The sequence below is a fragment of the Solanum lycopersicum genome, chromosome 1 (genome assembly GCF_036512215.1).
Source record: "Solanum lycopersicum chromosome 1, SLM_r2.1".
Classification (NCBI taxonomy): Eukaryota; Viridiplantae; Streptophyta; class Magnoliopsida; order Solanales; family Solanaceae; genus Solanum; species Solanum lycopersicum.
In genome coordinates, this window is record NC_090800.1 from 71612549 (window position 1) to 71631908 (window position 19360).

The 19360-nt window shown below is 31.4% G+C and overlaps 3 protein-coding genes across 3 annotated transcripts; 1 reads left to right on the forward strand and 2 right to left on the reverse strand.

Annotated features, from left to right (window-relative positions):
* Nucleotides 1–4763: 4763 nt before the first annotated feature.
* On the forward strand, nt 4764–6812 carry LOC101250624 (F-box/kelch-repeat protein At3g23880). Its single transcript, XM_010322977.4, has one exon. The coding sequence runs from the start codon at nt 5543–5545 to the stop codon at nt 6656–6658; it is 1116 nt and encodes a 371-aa protein (XP_010321279.1). The 5' UTR covers nt 4764–5542; the 3' UTR covers nt 6659–6812.
* A 1507-nt stretch (nt 6813–8319) lies between these two features.
* Nucleotides 8320–12782, reverse strand: LOC100316872 (atypical receptor-like kinase 1). Its single transcript, NM_001247651.2, is given in 2 exon segments — nt 8320–9042; nt 11443–12782. Coding segments are annotated over 2 exon segments (1818 nt in total). The 5' UTR covers nt 12707–12782; the 3' UTR covers nt 8320–8488.
* Nucleotides 12783–17448: 4666 nt separating this feature from the next.
* Nucleotides 17449–18954, reverse strand: LOC101256325 (putative F-box/LRR-repeat protein At5g02700). Its single transcript, XM_004229265.2, has one exon. It carries the CDS (start codon nt 18952–18954, stop codon nt 17449–17451), a length of 1506 nt encoding a protein of 501 aa, XP_004229313.1.
* Between the last annotated feature and the right edge of the window lie 406 nt (nt 18955–19360).

The following is a 19360-nucleotide window of genomic DNA, read 5'->3' on the forward strand; positions in this document are numbered from 1 at the left end:
TTTAAGTATTCAACTTTTAAATAAATAAACACATGAGTCCTACATGACACAATACACGTAGGACAAAAAATGACATGTGTGTCTATTTGCTCAACTTTATACAAGTTTAACCGTCTATTTGTGCACATCCAACATTGAAGGGCTTAACTATGATTCGAAGCCGAGTCAAAGGGCACATTTATGTATTATGCCAATTTATAATAAGCTTACATATTGTACATGTCTTGAAAAATTCCACCTGCCAAGCTTTCTTGAAAAAAGATGCAGTATAACCATCTATTCAAGGAGCTTTGTCATCTGCTATACCCATCCCATATTTCTTGATCATTTACTTCTACACACAAACTCAATTATTGTCGATACTCCAGTCTAGGGCCTTGTTTCATTATTTCTCTATCAACTGCTGGTTAACTCTTCTAAGATGCTCCCTCCCATTAGGCTTTGATTAAAAAAAATAGTTTCACCTCTCCAGGCCAATTCATTTAGTTGGAGAAAAATTGCATCCTAAAATGTTGTCAAATTTTTTATAATTTGATTCTAATCTATAATAAATAAAAGTAGACGGAGATAATATTAAATAAGTTTGTTGAATTTTACGGAATATACTTACATCATTGAAATATTCTTATGCATAATATCTTTAACACATCTCAAACTATAATAATTTTTTCAATCCGTAATTTCTAATTTTTTTCCCTTTAACACTTATAATTAATACTTTCATATGTTCAACAATAGTTGTTCACTATTAACTTGACATAATGATTAAGAAGAAGTAAATGATATTACCAAATCACTCTTATTAAATATAAATCGTCTAAATATTGAAAAATTAATACTTAGTCGTGGGATTACCTTCAAATATTATCTACAAATGTGCACTTATGGAAAATATTTTTCAAAGAGGCTAAAAGGTGACTTCTAAGTTTCCTTTTTAGAAGCGCGAATAGCCAGAGACCCCATTTATCAATTGTAAAAAAGCCTTTACAGGACTTGGTAAATTAATAAAATAATTAAAACTTGATTTGCTTCTCTAAAGCAACATTTAAGAGTAGACTTAAATAATTCTTAACCTTCCTTCAATTCTTCTACTTCATTCATAATTCTTCATGAGATCATATTTATCACGGGATATGTCGTCAAATCAAATCAGGTCACTCAATTTGAAACAAAATAAATATCTTTTAATTAAAAATCATAATCAATAAGTAGAAAAAATATCTTAACCAACAATACTGAATAAGCTTACTTACAACTACTCCTCTTAATTGTAATTCAATGCAAATTGGTGAAACCATCTCCAATACTATTCAAAAGCTTTTAATCTCAAACACTAGGGACTAGGGTTATTAATGACCAATTCTCTAGCCACATGTTCAACTTGCAAGATGAGGTAGATGCTTTTGTCCCACTTTCAGCAGAATACGTACCAAACTGGTAGTTTTTTTTTGAAAAACACAATCTAAGTTAGTTAACGGAATAGACCACTAACAAAATATTAGCTTTACTTAAATTTTAATATTTCAAATCATCTTTAAAATAAAAAAATTTTAGAGAGTTTTACTACTTAAAACTATTTGATGGCCACTATAAAACAAAGAAAAAGTGGCTGAGTTCTTTATATATTTGAGTGCTTTTGATAGCTTGTATGAATTCACTGCGAGTCAACAGATTAAGTCCCTTAATTGTATTAATAGTAGGAAAAATGAAAAATGTTTAAAGTAAAAAATATAAATATTTGTGGAAATCTTTTTGCTTAAGGAAAGAAAAATCATAGCATAGAATTTCTCAAGAATATCACTAATTTCAAGCAACTTATGAATACAATACTTTGATAATCACAGAAGATTAAACTCTTAATCCTACAGACCTAGTAACACCTTTATTACAAGACAAATCAATAACCCTATTGCCATTATATTAAATAGGGAAAAGGGTCAAATATGTCCCTAAATTATTCAAAAAGGTCTAGATATACCCTCCGTGTAAAGTTTGGTTCACTGATGCCCTTGCCATCCAACTTTTGGTCCAAATATGCCCTTATGGACGTTAGTTGCCATGTAGGACATATCCAACTCATTTTTTTATTTCTTTAAATTCCACATTGAATTGCCATGTTATTTTGGCCTTACCACATAACATTTATATGAAAATGAAAAAATATTCGGATTCATAAATACCTAATTCGACCCATAAATCAACCCCTTTTAAATAAATTATCCGACCAATTTTCAATAATTTTATTTAATTTTTATTTTTTTTGATAAATTCCGAAAATGAGTAATTGATTAATAAAAAAATAGAAAAATATAAAAAAAGTATAAAATTAATGACAAATATTCATAAATAATTATACTTGTCAGAAGGAAATCAAGCAATTTTACCCTTTTAATTTTTTTAAAAAATTGATATACCTTTTATGTTTTATGAAAGAAAAAAATTGCCCCTTTTAACTCTGGACTCATAAAATAACCTTGCCTTTTGGACATTAAGATTTGAATAGTCATTTTTCATATTTTTAAACTATTAATTTGATACAACATAATCTTTTAATTAATGGCTGAAATCAAAACATTATTCTTTCCTCTCAAATTTATATTCATTACTAGAAACATCTCAAATTTGACCTAAGAGAAATTGATCGATCAACAAATCAAGGAAAATAGACTTTATTCCTCAATTCATACATTTTTTAAATTTATTTTGTGAAAAGAGGCTTAAAGTATCTTTAAAGTATTGAAAATGGTATAAAATTATCCTTCATCCACCTATTGACTTCAAAATAATCTTTTCACCCATCTTTTGGCTTCAAAATACCCTTGCCATCCAACTTTTGGGTTCAAAATTGACCACTTATTTGACGGTTTTAAATTTAAACTATTTATATAATTTTTAAAATATATGGCACTCAACTCTTTGTTATAGTTTAATTTATTAGTATAATTTATAAATGGGAAAGTTGTACATAATAGCAAACTAATAACCTAAATTAAATGGAATAGCTAGTGTTTGATTTAATTGTGCTCCATAGCAAACATTAGCTAAAATTTGCCAGCGTCTCTCTCCCAAAAATCTCGCTCGCCACTCTCCATTCTCGCTCACCTCTCTCGCTTTATACACAGAAGTGTATAATTTTGTTTCTGTTTTGTATAAAGCGAGAGAAAATTGTATATACACATGCAAAAATGTATATCTTCGTGTTTATCACTTAATTATACAATTAAACATTTTACTTCAAATATTGTAGAGAAAAAGGCCAAAGAATTATACAATTGCGAATTATACAATTGCAGTGAAATACAATTTTCTCTAGCTTTATACAACAGAAGTGTATATATTGTGTTTCTGTTTTTGTATAAAGCGAGAAAAACATATATCTTCTTGCTATACACTTATAATTATGCAATATACATACATTTTCATTCGATTCAACTGTATGCAAAACAAATTATACAATTGCAGCGAAATAGGCCAGCGAATTATACAATTTAGGCCAGCAAATTATACAATTCAGGCCAGCGAATTATACAATTGTATATGTATAGCAAATTATACAGTTTTATGTTTGCTATGGAGCGCAATTATGCAAAGTTTGCTATAACATACAAATATAAATTTTTTGTTTGTTATATGTGAAAGTTGCCCTTTATAAATCAATCCACTGCCCACTTATTACTAATTAAACCCCATAAACTTAATAAACCCGTCACATTACTAATGCAATAATAAGAAAGCTACTCCCAATGAGTGTTTTTAAAAATTTGAGGTGAAAATATCTATAGAAGTAAATTATCATACATTCAAGTGTTTAAATAAAAATTACCGACAAACTTAAAAGTCTGACTATGTTCATCTTAATTATTCTTTCATCTCAATTATGTGATGTTACTTCATAGATAACTTTTTTTTGAAATAATATACTAAAGGTTATAAAACTAATCAAAAATGTTTATAAAGTTATATTAAAAAATGCATGAATTAATTCGGAAGTACTACTTATTTACCTTTTAATCATAAATTTCGAATTAAAAAAGAATCCTATTGAAAATATCCTCCTAAATAAGCTGTCCAACTTAAATTTAATTGTGGCTTTGATTCGGACTCGAATAATTTTGAATGTCATTTTCAGGAATCTATAATTTTGTCGTGTTTCAATAGTGTTTATGGCGATTTTGATATTATAGTTGATTTATTAATGGGTGCGGTTTAGTTAGCAATGGATGGGTAGTAAGTTAGATTAAAAATTATATTAATAAATTAAATTATAACCAATAGTTGAGCGCCAAGTATTTTAATAAATATTTAAACAATTTAATTTGAAAACCGTTAAATAAGTGGTCAATTTTGAACCCAAAAGTGAATGACAAGAATATTTTGAAGCGAATGAAAAAGATATTTTAAAACCAATAAATAAATAAATAAATAATAATTTTATACCATTTTTAATACTTTAAAATATTTTAGACCCTTTCTATTTATTTTATGACAAATAAATTTTCCCTGTGCATCTGCATGATTTTAGGGATTAGTCAACGTGAATGTAAAGAAAAGAAGATTTGTGCAACATAACGATTTTTAGGAGCTTTTTTGCTCAAATCTGTGGGCTACGAATTCAAGTTCAATATTGTATTGTATTCTACTACATAGTATAGTAGCCTCAAAATCTATTTTGACACCTAACGTGGAACCCGCACAAGCAAAACCTGCAAATCCACCGCGTGTCATTCAAATAAAAATAAGCCACAAGTAAACACACGATGAGGTTCTCAACACTCTCACCTCAAAAATATAAAGAAATAATATATATATTAGATTTTAAATTTTAATTTTCAGTTTTTATAATAATATACAAACAGATACTTTAAGAAAATTATTCAATTTTTAAAGAAATAAACACGTGAGTTCTACATGACACAATACACGTAGGAAAAAATATGACATGTAAGACATATGTATTTATTTGTTCAATTTTATATAAGTTTAAACGTCTACTTGTGCACATTTAAAATTGAATGACATAAATGTAATTCGAAATCAAGTTAAAGGGCACATTTATGTATTATGTCAAATATAAAAAAAGTGTTTTAAGTTTTAATATATAATAAAATAATTTTAAAGTGACTTAATATAGATTAGAAAGGTTTTTGTAAGGATTTAAACTGAAAGTTCAAAATTTAATTATTTTTTCTATACAAATTGATAAATTGAGAGAAACAAATTGACATAAACGTAAATCGTTACTTCTAATGTCTCTCTCTTTTAATAATTATTATTATCAGAAAAAATAATACTCACATGAAGTCTATCCATCTAGTGTTGGCAGAAACAATGGCAATATTGAGGCGGCTTATTTAGGTACAAGACAAACTGAACCAAAACGTAACACGCAAAAATAAAGAGTAGCGTGTAAGGTTGGTTGGCTACAAATCACAATTGAGATGACATCATTTTACTTTCACATATTCTCTCTTTAACTCCTCTCACTATCTTCTTCTTTCTAAAAGCTACTTTTTCTGTTGCAATACATATATATTTTTCAAAAATGAAGATGAAAGAAATACCAACTCTTCCTCAAGACATCATCATTGAAATTCTCATCAGGTTACCTCTCAAAACTCTCTTGAAATTCAGGTCTGTTTCCAAATCATGGCTTTATTTACTCTCAGATGCACAATTCCATAAAACCCATATCAGTTTTTCTACGAACAATCCCAAATTTACCGACTACACCCTTGCTGCTATACCCACTCTTTCTGGTTTGGGCAAAATTTGTCATGTCTACACTATAAGCTCTGAAAATTCATCTGTTATTGTGTCTAAACATGGGTGTCCTTCTAAGACTCTGTCTCTCTCGGCTTGGATTTTGGGGTCTTGTAATGGGTTAATTTGCTTAACTTCTGATTCCTTTAATTTAATGTTATTGAACCCGTGTACTGGAAAGTTTAGTTTATTTCCTGATTTGATGATTGAGTATGAAGTTGGTGATGGTGGTGTGCATATTCGATATGGGTTTGGTTATGACGCATCTACGGATGATTATAAGGTTGTTAAGATGTTTAGTTTTCCTCGAATCGATAATGAGGGAAGACATGTTAATATGGTTAGTGTTTATAGCTTAAAGGGTAGTTCTTGGTCAAGTATTCAGGGTTTTGATAGTGGTCATGTAAATGGAAATGTTGCTGTGTTTGCCAATGGGGTTCTTCATTGGGAAGGATGTTATGATTATGTTTCGGGTGGTGTTTCGTCGGAGATTGTTACGTTGGATTTGGCTAAAGAGAGATATGGGAGGATAGCTCTGCCTAGGTATGAAGGTGGAGGTATTCATTGGACATTAGGTGAATCGAGAGGGCGTTTAGTTGCTTGTTGCAATTATGAATCAGATAAGGCAGATATGTGGGTGTTGAAGGAATATGGTGTAGAGAAAACATGGACTAAAGTGGTTACCATTTCATCACCGGATGATCGTAGAGTTAGTATCTCGCCGTTGTTTGTGGCAGAGAATGGTGATGAGGTTCTGGTGAAGCTTGGCACAGAGGTGACACTGTACAATTCAAGGAATGCATCATTCAAGCGAATTGCCGATTATGTGTCTATGGATGATTTTCTTCAAGTTCAAGTGACTACCTACTTAGAGAGCCTTGCTTCACCTCATATTTAGTGACCTGATGGTAAATGATCTCCCTGATTGCCAGGTGCTCTGTTTTCGAATTTGTTGATAATTTGTGTCATGTCATTGCCTTTTTGTATATTTTCATATCTTGTACAGGTGCTATAAATATCATGTTCAATTGGAGTTCTATGTTTGTATACAACTCATATCTTGCATCATGTTGTTACGCAATCCTTGAATCCACTAAAGATCATCAATGTCGAATAGACGAGATTTGAGTGATGAACAGTTGGTTGAATGCATATTAAAAATGTACGAAGATCATATTCTCATGAGCTTCATCCCTAGAGTAGTTTTGTTCATTTTGGTAAGTGTTGAATAACTAACCAAAAGGGACATGATTGAGTTGTGGATAGATTGTTACAATAGACACTAATTTGGTCAAGTGGTTTTAGGTTCATTATACTTGATATCCAAGTCCCTTTGACACTGGTACAGCAGAGTACTTTGGTTCTTTGGGTGGCCCGTTTGTTATTTTTATGCATGTTGTATATATATATACATAAGAGTGTCGTGGAAGCTTGCATGTGGCATGGCACCTCCACGAGCCTTAATAGATCCGATTCACCTTTGCCAGGAACTAGGGTTATGCATCATTCTGTTGTTTTTCGAACACGCTTGCCTTCAAGCATGATCAACCTTGCATAAGTGCACACAGAGAGATGTGCATCTCTGTGTACAATCGGTTGTTAGAATCGAAAATAAACAGGTGTAAATGCGGAATCTAGTAAAACAAATCTCGAAAGACCACGAGTAAGAAGACAACGAGAAATATTTCAAAAGACACAAAGATTTAATGTGGTTCGGTCAATCAACAAAATACAGAGAGAAACAACTTCAACCAATTCACTCGGAATACATGGGAGGTTTACACAAGTGATAACGTATCGAACTTATGATCCATAAATTTTCTCCCTAACCAAAACTCTCATAGCTTTTAAATTGTGAATGTTGGTTAAGTTAGAAGGTACATGTCTCTATTTATAGAGTCCTAAACCTTTTCCTATTAGAAAAAATATTAGTTAATTCAAAATATTTTCCTAAAAGTAAAATTTATTTATGGTAAGAAATTTAGGGAAAATAAAATCCAACAGCAGTGTGACTGCAATGGTTTGAGTATGTGAATATCTATGTACAACGTTTGGGTCGACATGCCCATCGTCTTAAATGTGAAATTGAGCTGTTGAAGTTGCTTTAGACAAAAATGGCAATTGGGCTAATTTTAGAAATGGTGATCAGACATTGTACAAATCGACTAATTATTACGACATTCCAATCGACAAAGTTACCACACAGACGCACAATAATACAACCATGAGCTTTGAGAACATGAATAATCGCTAGGAAAAAACAAACAAAGAAACTACTGGCAGTTACTCTGTTTGTTTTCATTGATGGGATTCAAATTATCTAACCATAGTTGAAAAATAAGATATATGATTTGAAATCTTGAAGCGGTTGTTTCAAAATGAAAAGAAAGGGCTTTAAAGAGGTATACGGATCCTCTTTAAAGCCCTTTCTTTTCATTTTCAAACAACAACTTCAAGATTTCAAATCACATTATTTTGCCAAGTGAAACCCATTACTTTGTTTTTTCAATGAAGTAATGGATTTCATGAGGCAAATTTAGGATTTCGAGAATATGGTAATAACTACTTAAAAATATATATATACATAAAATATCTAGTTTTACAGAGAGACTATTGATTCAGGTGTTCATTTTTAAGCTATAAATTCACCCTGCTGCTGAATCGAGATATGAATAAAACTATGATCTTCACCTTTATTTGGACAAAAAAGATCAAACATTAACAAAACTCACATAACAATTTCTTTAATCCTCCTGGTAGTGTCAGCCATAGGCGGCCTCCTTTCCGGGTGCTGGGATGTACAAGAAATAGCAAGATGCAGCAATGAAACCATTTGCTCTTCATCACAATTCTGAAATCGAATCAACTCAGGATCAAACACTTGTGTTGTCCCCCTCTCTTGAACTATACATTTCACCCATTTAGGCAGGTCAATTCCCTCGTCGTTGATGACACTACTAGGATTTTTACCCGTTAAGAGTTCCAAGAGAACAGTGCCAAAGCTATAGACATCAGCTTTCTGAGAAACATTTCGAATATCTGTCACCTCAGGCGCATAATATCCAGACATTTTGGAGTTTGACGTTGAGGAAATCAACTGTGTTATGCCAAATTCAGATAGATATGCATCGTAGTAGTGTGTGAGGAGGATGTTAGATGACTTGATGTTGCCATGAGTGACTTTAGGGCCAAGTGAATGGAGATATTCGATACCATTGGCAACTCCTAATGCAATTCTGCTCCGTATCACCCATGTCAATGCTTCTTTTGAAACTCCTTCGCCTAACAAAATCGAATAGGTCAAAATTAAACTCATAGTAATAGTAATTGGTAAGAATACCAAATAACATTTAATAGAATGTAAGTTGATAGAAGACCTATTCAACTAATTAAAGAGGCTGTCCCTCTACACAGAAATGGTTCTAAAGTTCTTGTTGTATGTTCCTTTCTCTATAATATATATTACATGGGTCCTTCATTAGTTATGATGTGAACACGAGTTTAATTGGTACTAAGTATATCACACATGATCTTTAGTCGTAATAGCTTAATTGCCACTAAGTATACTTTTTAGAGGCAATTACCAATGACAATTACATTTTAACACTCTTTGTAAATGTGGCTTAGCCTATAGCAACAGTGGATTTGATGATAAGTAACTAATGTAAAAGAGAACTACCAAATGGTCTTCTTCCTTTCCCCTGTTTTCATACCATCTCTTCCACATAAATTCAGTTTTCATAGCTAAAGCTAAAAATCAATTAACTAGAAGATAATTTAAGAGAAAATTGTATATAATGACAAACTAATAAATCAAATTAAATGTTATAACCACATTTTGATTTAATTGTGCCTAGTAGCAAACTCTTTGTCAGTCCCCTCTCTCCCTCAAACTCTCGCTCGCTATTCTCCCTTTCTCGCTTCATCTCTCGCCCGCTCCCTCTCACTTTTATACAAACACAAAATGTATAAAATGTATTTGTATTTGTGTAAAACGAGAAACAATTGTATATATACATATATTTTCGTTCCTCTCTCCCAAATCTCACTCGCTACTCTCTCAGATCTAGCTCGCCACCCTCGCCTCTGTCACTTATACAAACGTAAACGAAATGTATAAATTGTGTTTCTGTTTGTATGAAGCAAGAGGAAATCATATATACACATGCAAATCATATATTTTCGTCCTATACACTTATAATTATACAATACAAATATTTCTCTGTCCAATTTTCTTTTTTCTTTCTCTCTTTCTCATTTTATACATACGCAAATTATACAATTGATTTGTATACAACTGCTTTCTTTTGTACGTGTACAACGAATCATACAATTAGTTTCTTTTGTATATATGTAATGAATTATATATATTTATATTTGTTGTGGAGCGCAATTATGCAAACTTTACTATAACATACAAATATAAATTTTGTATTTGCTATATGTGAAATTTGCTCATAATTTAATCTTATCTAAGAATTTTAATTAACTTGATGGACTCCCCAACCAAAACCAGAGAAAACAAACTAATTAGAACTATCATAAAGAAGTAAGTAGCAAATATTATTATTAAAAGAGAAAAGACATACAGACACCATCAAAGTTGTTCCGTATTTGCATAAAGACATCTTAACTTTTAAAGTGTCCTATTACCCCACAAAACTAATTAATTTCTTTGTAAATGAGCCATTTTGACCCATTTTCTCGTCTATGTAGTGGCGCGTGTTGCTCAACTCCCTATGATCTAATTCGACCCGACCCGACCCTATTCTTTAAAGAGAAATCATCTTCTCTATTTCTTTTCTTCTCTGTTTGGCTTGCACCTTCAAGAAATTTTCGTTAATTTTTCTTCATTCGAATTTTTTTTTATTCAGCTATGGAGTTAGATGACAACAAAATTTTGAATGTGGGATTGCTATTAGTTGCAACCCTTTTGGTAGCAAAATTCAGACCTAAATAACTCACACATTTATGCTAACTCAGAACAAAACCTATGCGTAACACTTTTTTGCACATTGCAAGAAAAATTAATGCAGATCCAATTGACAACAGTTCCTCCATTAACCATTTTCTTGTTCATCATGTTCCATTGGCCAACTTGTGGCAGACAATCTTTTTCTCAGCCATTATGGCCAGCTCTGATGCTTAGACAGGAGCATCCATAGCTTGGAAGTGTTCACTTTGAATTTATTGAACAAGAAAATCACATTCTTCATTGATCCAGAAGTTCCTCGCCTATAGTGGTGTCTTATTTTCTTAGAGAAGATGATGAAGTGGTCAAACAAAGAGTATCAACGTTGATTTTGCTATGGAAAAAACTATGAAATTGAAAAATTAGGGCTAACAATGATTATTTTGGGTTTAAATTTGGGGAAGATGACATAAATTGATAAAATAATTAATAATAAAGAAAAATAATGACACATGGCACCTTTAAACTGGTCCATGGCAGTAAAAATAATGCATGACGCGCCTCATGTGCGTGGTAACAACTTAGACTAGGAAATGGGTCAAAATGGTCCATTTACGAAGAAATTAAATAGTCCTGTGGGGTGATAGGACACTTTAAAAGTTAAGGTGTTTTAATGCAAATACAGAATAACTTTAATGGTGTCTTTATGTCTTTTCTCTTATTAAAACAACAATAAGGCAAAGTTTATTATAAAATAATAAGATACTTACCATGCAAAACAGCATACAAGCTTGTAGGCATAGAATCATAAACCACAAGCTTTTCCTCTCTTCCATAATAATATGCTCTAAGAGGCACCAAATTCCCATGACCAATTCCTCCGGATACCTCCATTTTCGCCCTAAATTCCTCCTCTGATACACAAACATTTCTCAACCTCTTCACAACAACTTCAACATCACTATCCAAATATGCTTTATAAGTAGTTCCAGTTAAACCTTTCCCCAACACCTCCGCGGACGCCATCAATAAATCCTCCAAACCAAAAACCTCAAAACTTTCCCCAAAATATACCATACCTTTTGTACTATCATCACAAACTCGAACTTTCTTATCCGAAAAAACATCTTCGATATCATGATTTTCTGTCGCTATTGAATCATGAGGACTCGAAACTACTTGATTCGGTGTAGGAGACACGTTCACTTGACGGAAACTTTTTTTGCTCCGATAAAATGATCTCACTAACATAAACAAAACTAATAGTAGTATGCAGAATCCGATAATCGAGCCAATTACTATTCCAGCTATTGCTCCACTTGAAAGTTTATCTGATTGATTGGTGATGTTATTGTTTTCAGGACAAGGACTAAGAGAGCCACAGAGTGAATTTCCGAGAAATGAAGAAGCTGAGAATTGATTTAAACTCGAAGGGATTGAACCGGTTAATCTATTGAAAGACACATTGAATTCATTGAGCTGTGAGAGGTTTTTCAAATCAGGAAGTGAGCCAGAGAAGTTGTTATTCTCCAAATACAGAGTTCTCATCCTAGTCAGATTGTTAAACGCGTCTGATATCTCACCGGAGAATCTGTTCCCTGAAAGACTCACGCGTATGAGATTGTTCAGATTGAAAAAAGTAGTTGGAATTGAACCAGAGAAGTTGTTGTTTTCCAAATTAAGTATGCGTAGCTCGGTGCATGAACCTATGTCAGGAGGAAGAAGACCGGATAAAGAGTTACTCCGAAGGCTGAGACTACGGAGTTCAGTTAAGTTTCCGATGGAATTTAAGGGCATCTCACCGGATAGACCATATCCGGGGAGACGGAGTTCAATAACACGGTTGATTGTAGTATCACATGTGACACCTTCCCATGAGCATGGGATTGAATTGGTTGTGTTCCACCTAAGAGTGCGGCCTCTGAAGGCCGCACTCAGGTGGAGTAGACCGGCTCTATCCGCGTTAAGGTCCGAAAAGATGCCGGAAATTAGAAGAGAAAGGAAAAGGAATGAAATAAAATGACTAGAATACATTTTTTTTGTGTGTGGTTTGGTAGTGTGGATGTGTTGCTAAGTCTAATATTATTTTTTTGTTGTGTGGATTAATAACAGAAATTCATCAATAGGAAAATGACCATTGATTATTTAAGTCAATGGCGTCTACTTTATGAAGTCGTCAGTTTGGACTTGTTCAAGCTTTGTGGGATTACAAGGAATTTTCATTTTTGGGTGTTATTTATTAGTATTTCAAAAAGTATTTTAGGTGTTAAATGGCAAAGTCATGGTATAAAAAGTTGATGTCAACTTGGAGTTCGAAAACTTAGGTATGAGTTTGAATTTTAAATTGGTTTTCGAGAAGTTGAAAGAAAATTTACTATGAAAATTACGGATTCGGCTCCTCTCCATTTTCCTTTCCTTCATTTTTTCCAAGTTCTTGCTTCAATGTGAGACACATGACATAGGTAAAAACTAATGGTTAAGATTTAATTGAATAAAAATAAGATTTTAATTATAATTTAGATAATTAATATTTCATAAAAAATAATAATACCACAATCATAAAAATATATTATATTGTCATAAATATATTATTAAAAGAAATCTTTTTCTTACTACTATTATCCTCTGTTTTGTCCATAAATATATTATAAAATTATTTCTCTTTTTCTAATTTTTTTTTTCCGTGCGAGTATATTATTATAAATAATATTGTAGCCTGTCGATAAGTCATATTTGGTGGAGATATTCCCAAAATAGTTTGAAGATTACTGAAAGCTGGTGAACAAGTAGAGAGAATTAAATTGAAGTATTCAGTTAAGGAATTCAATGATTTACAACACATTTTGATTCTATAATTATATTTGAGAGATCCTAAATGAGGCTTGTTGTGTTTGGTGTATATAGATAAACTAGTGAGTTGTGTTTCTATTGAACTACACATGCCAGAGCTTTTGCATTGCTAATAATATTAATATTGGTCCAGTTTAAAAGTTTTTTAGTTAGTTACAAGTTGTTTAGTGGAGTCATATTAGTCCTCTATAATATTAGAACCTACTTCAGTAATATAAAATTTATTTGATCTTAAATATGCTACGTGGAAATTAGAGACGTTAAAAAAGAAAAGAAACATTCTAGACTGAAAAAGTAGGACAAACAAATTGAATGAGATTACATCCCAACATCGATACGGATTTTTCCAATATAAATGACATTAAATTAGGAATAATTTTATTTTTTTAGAGTCGTCATTTTAAAATTGAGTCCAAGAGGAAATGATTCTTATTTTGATTTGTGAACCAGAAATTCGAATAAGGAATTTTGTTAAACGAAGAAAAGATATTACGCATCCCTCGAGTCCTGTAATTCTATCACGATCGCTTTTATTGACTTGTACTTATTTTTTACTATTTTTTGAATATAATTTTCAGGTCATGACTTGTTCGCATTTTTATTGTTGAATCTTATTGATCTTAAGTCGGATACGTAACTGCATTCTCGATTGTTTTTTCCTCTCGAGTATTTCACACCTAATAATTTTTATTTATACCTCTTGATTTAAATTAATGAAAGTTAATTAATTATTAAAATAATTTGGCCAAGGTGCATAACTGCACCTTGAGTGTCTTTTAGTGTCTTAAAAAGATATGTAATCACATTCTTAATTGAAACAAATATTTTTTAGCATGCCTCAAACTCATTTAGTTATTAAAAATTATTTTTTTTGCTTTATACGTAAAACCAAATAAAGTAAACCAAAGCTAAATGTTGATGATACAATATATAATTTTGTCATCATTTCCATATCTTTTCATTTTATATTTTATTACTCTTAAAACTAACGTCAACATTATTAAGTATACATTTTCTATTCAAACAAAACAATAACGAATTGTTAAAAATAAATCTCAATCTTTATTGGATAAAACAAACAACAACAATTTTTTTTCACCAAAAAAAGCATTTAAAAAAAGATATAACACTTAAAATATTCTTTCATTTCATTCAAATTATGAATAAAACAAAAGTATAAGAAATGTATCATAATAATTACATCAAATTCCCTGAATAAATTAAAGTACTAAGATAAAGTTTAACCTGAAATAAAGAGAATAAATATCGTAAAATTTTGATTGAACCTCGATTATAATTTGCAGTGTTTTTTTTTTTTTTTTTGCTTTTTCTTTGTAATAGACGTTTGTATGCGTTGAAAGTGTGTTGCTCTGTGTTGTGTATGTATGAGTAGTATGTATATAATGTAAGGGGGCTGTACGTGGAGTGGAAAATGGTTGGGGTAGTGGGTTAAGGGTAGTGGGTGTGGGGAGTGAGTGGGGAGTGGAGAGTTAAAGTTTAATTTCTTTTTTTTATAATTAATTATATATAAAAATTATAATAATAATAATAATAATAATAATAATAATTTTAAACTTACAAAACATAAAAAAGGTTAAAATAAAGTTGTTATTAGCATCGCCGTCTACGAACTTGTAATCCATATCTCTCAACTGGATGAAAAATCCTAAATCAAAAATAATAATCTGATTTTATTTAACAATTTTAACTCGATTCGATCCACCTAATAATATAACCTAATTCTTTTACCTTAATTAACAACTTTTTTTCAATTTTCCTTTCTAATAATTATGTCCAAAACCCCAAATCAAATAAGGGTTGTTTGAAAGTTGAAAATTGAATTTATGTAATTGGGTGTAATTACGTTGTCTGTTTTGTCCGATTAAATAAGTAATTACTTGGTTAGTAAGTAATTAGTGTAATTGGCACGGGTAATTACACTCTACAGAGAGAGACAGAAAAATTGTGAATTGATGGTAATTACATTCTGTAAATACATGATTTAATTACCAATGGATTATTTTTAATTTTAATTTTTAATTTCTATTTTGGTTTTTTTGTTTTAATTTTTACCACTATTATTTTTTAAAGTTTTTTAATTCTAAAAGTTCATTTTTTTATTTTATACTATTATATTTGAATATCTTCTTATTGTTAATCTTACTTTAGGTGTTTTTATGCAATTTTTTCGTATTATCTATTTTTTATGCAATTTTTTCGTATTATCTATTTCTTATGTCATGCGCATTTTCTCATTAGCATAATTTTATTAGTATTCTGATTTTTAAAATTAAAATAGAATTTATGTTAAGTAAGGCTATAGACTTATGTTTCTTTTTAAAAAAAAGTTAAAATTATATTTATGTATGCAATGTTGAAATTTGCTATAAGAGTATTATGTTAAATTTTTTGTTTTGAAGTTATAACTTATGTAATATTTCTAGTTTTATTTGTTTTAATAATTTTAAATTTACATTGCACATCATTTTTAATTAGACTTGATTGATTATCTTTCACATAGACATCTTATGATGTTCATAGAAATTTCATACTTATAATTTTTATGATCAATTCAATTAAAATATATTAATTTAATGAATATAAATCAATTATTTTTTCATAGAAGATAGACTTAAGTCATCTGCGACCCTTATAGTTGTCTGCATAATTCATTTAGACACTTCAACTAGGACTGATATCTATTGAACACTTCTATTGTTCAGAATAAGTACCTATTTGACATTTTTCGCTGACATGGCAAGGAAGGTGTAATACACATTCATTCAGCGCGTCAGGACGTTTTTTAGGTTTTTTTTTGTTTTTTTTTAAATCTCTCTCTTCTTCCTTCTTCCTTCTTCCTTAGCCATAACTTCTTCCAAAACCAATACCATCTTCGCCGATGATGTTGCCACCAACATCTTCCACCCTTTTCTTTTCTCCTGCCTCCTCTTCCTCTCCCTCCCCCTCACCTCTATCATATTCAACTATAGAAACACCATTACAATTTTCTTTTCCATTTTCTTTAAATTTGTTAAATATTGTGATCTTATTTACGGAAAAAAATATAGACCCATACAATGACTATTCTGTTTTTTCTTCCTTTTTTTTATTGAAAATATATCTAACAAATCAAATTTAAAATAAAGAAAACGAATATGCTTAGATGATTATGTAGTCAATGATTTTATTGATATCTAAAATTATAAGTGCTTCATATTTTGTAGGTTCATGTATTGATTAATTTTTATGCATAAGCAATTTGCTATTTTCAACTTAAAAAAAAAAAGCAGATCTGAAAAAAGACTAGTGGATTAAGAGGATTTGAAGGTGATGAAACTATGGTGGACGTGATGAATAGGATTTCAAAGTCATGACAATTTTTTCTTTTTTTCTTTTTTTTCCGGTCAAAATGCCACATGTACGTAATTGATTTGTCAATTTTCCATGTCATCGGGAGTGTATTACACACATTTCATACTTTTAGGAGATTGTCAAAAAAGTATTCAAAAGGTTCAAATCCGAATTAGTAGAGGTGTCTAATAGGTACAAGTCCTAGTTGAGGTGTCTAAGTGAATTATGCGGACAATTGACAAATTACTAGACTAGAACACATGTTAATTGAAAGACTGGAATTTGTCCAGCCAGCGAATCAGAAAAATTATGTTCAAATCTTCCATGGTGATTATGTTGTTTCACATCCAATTAGTTTTTTCCTGTTCACTAAATTCGTATTTTCCTTCCTTTCACTCTCTTGTTAATGGAATATATAGTTTCAAAAGTACATTCAACAAAATGAGTTGTAAATCATTGAAACGAAACTGTGTTGAAAAGAGAGGTCTCATATATATAATTCAAAAAACAAAAAAAAACAGAGTTGTGATAAGTCGACAACTACGTCTCATACGTTCAGTACAAGCTAAACTACATCACCAATATAATTCAAACGAAACTGTTTCCGTCTCTGTAAGGTCCCTCATTGCCAGCTCTCCACTTTCGAGTTCCACACACGGATGCTCCGTCTCAAATTTACAGACTTTTACGTCTTTTAATTGACTAGATTTGCGACGCTTGCTTTCATGACAAGTAGAACGCCTCGAATTCCTCATATCCATTAAACGATCCATGAAACAACATATCATTTGAATGGTTGATTTTAGGACGAGTCTCGTAGGATGACAACTCCATAGCAAAGCATCCACAAGTAATCTCGGGTACTTGTTAGACGATTCTATACATACAACTAAATCGTGCACTTTGGGTGTTGCAACTATAGAATTCAGTACCAAATCTTTCATGTTGATCTCACCGCATTCCTCAAAACTAAGGGAAACTAGAGACCAAGAGCTCGACTTTGATAGAAATTTTCTCAACTCACCAAACCATGCAGCATTCAATTTTTTCAAGTTATCAAGATATATTTCTGATTTCTTCAACTGGCGAGACATTTTTGCAATTTTAAGCTCAGGAATCTGATCGCCATCATACTCGAGTGATACCAAATTTGGTGCATCAATCTCCTGTAGTCCCTTACAATTCTCAATCGCCACGAACCTTAGAGATGGACTCCCGCTGATTTTGAACCTTTCCAACCTTGTAGAAACGTTATCTAATGCCAAACTCTCAAGGAATTGAGATGTAGAAATAAGGCGCTGGAGAAATCCTTCAGATACCCTCATATCTGTTAGCTCTAAAGATTTTAGATTTCGACATTCAACAATATCAAATACAGGGGAATCTTCTCGGAAACACCCAAAATAAGACAAGTGTTGTAGAGTCGGCGTCTGGATTTTCACACTCTGGTTCCTGCAGCAACTAATAGACACTGACTTGATATTTTGAAGATTCCGCAGCTCAATCTTTGTCAATGAACGACAATGCTGAATGATGAAATCATCAATCAAAGGACAGCAATTGAGCAGATCTCGAAGCATGCTATCGTCTAATCCAACCTCACTTAGAGAAAGCTTTCTCAAAGAATGACAGATTTTGGTAATAGATAATGAATGATCCATGAGATTACATCCGGACAGAACCAATTCTCTTAAGGAATTTGGTGCCAAGAATTTGAAAATAGGGAAAGGGTATGAAGGGAGAGAAACCTCACAAGATAAATATTTTACACCATTCTGAAGAGCAATGTCGAGCCACTTATCCATCTGAGGGAACGCAAAAGGATGAGCAAAAATTGTAACCGAAAGGTGAAAATTTTCAATAGGGATTTTCGTTTGCCTATATCGCTCCATTATTTGATCCACAATGTTCCTATCATGAATATTGTGGCCATGTTCTGAAGACACTAAGGTGAATTCCAAGTTGGGATGAGCTAACCAAGCGTGTAGCCATGTTTTCGAGACGAGGCTCAACTTAGCTGCTTCTTCAAAACTAAGATAAGAGAGTATTTTATGAATAAGGCATTCAGACAATACGTCCATACTAGTCATGAATGGAATTTGATAGAGAGTGTATGGAATTCTTGTGTAGTATTTATAGAATGCAAATTTTGTTAGTCTTGAGAAACCCTTTCCTAGACAAAGTTGGTTAAGCTTTTCCTTTTTCTTAAAGTAATTAAGAAAATTGTGGTTTCCAATTTTTTTTTGGGGGTATTATGCTTTGAGAAGATTTATTTTGTGTGCGTATTATAAAATGGAACTTAAACTGTTTCCTTTTTTTAATTGAATTTGGACCCAAGTATGTAAATTACTAAAATTGTTCAAAAACAAAAAAAGGTCTGACCAGCCGATAAGTGGCTGGTTAATGAATTAACAAAAATTGAACAGAAAATAAGTAACAGTATAGCAAAAAATAAATTGGAAACAAATTTCCTCTAAAAGGGTCTAA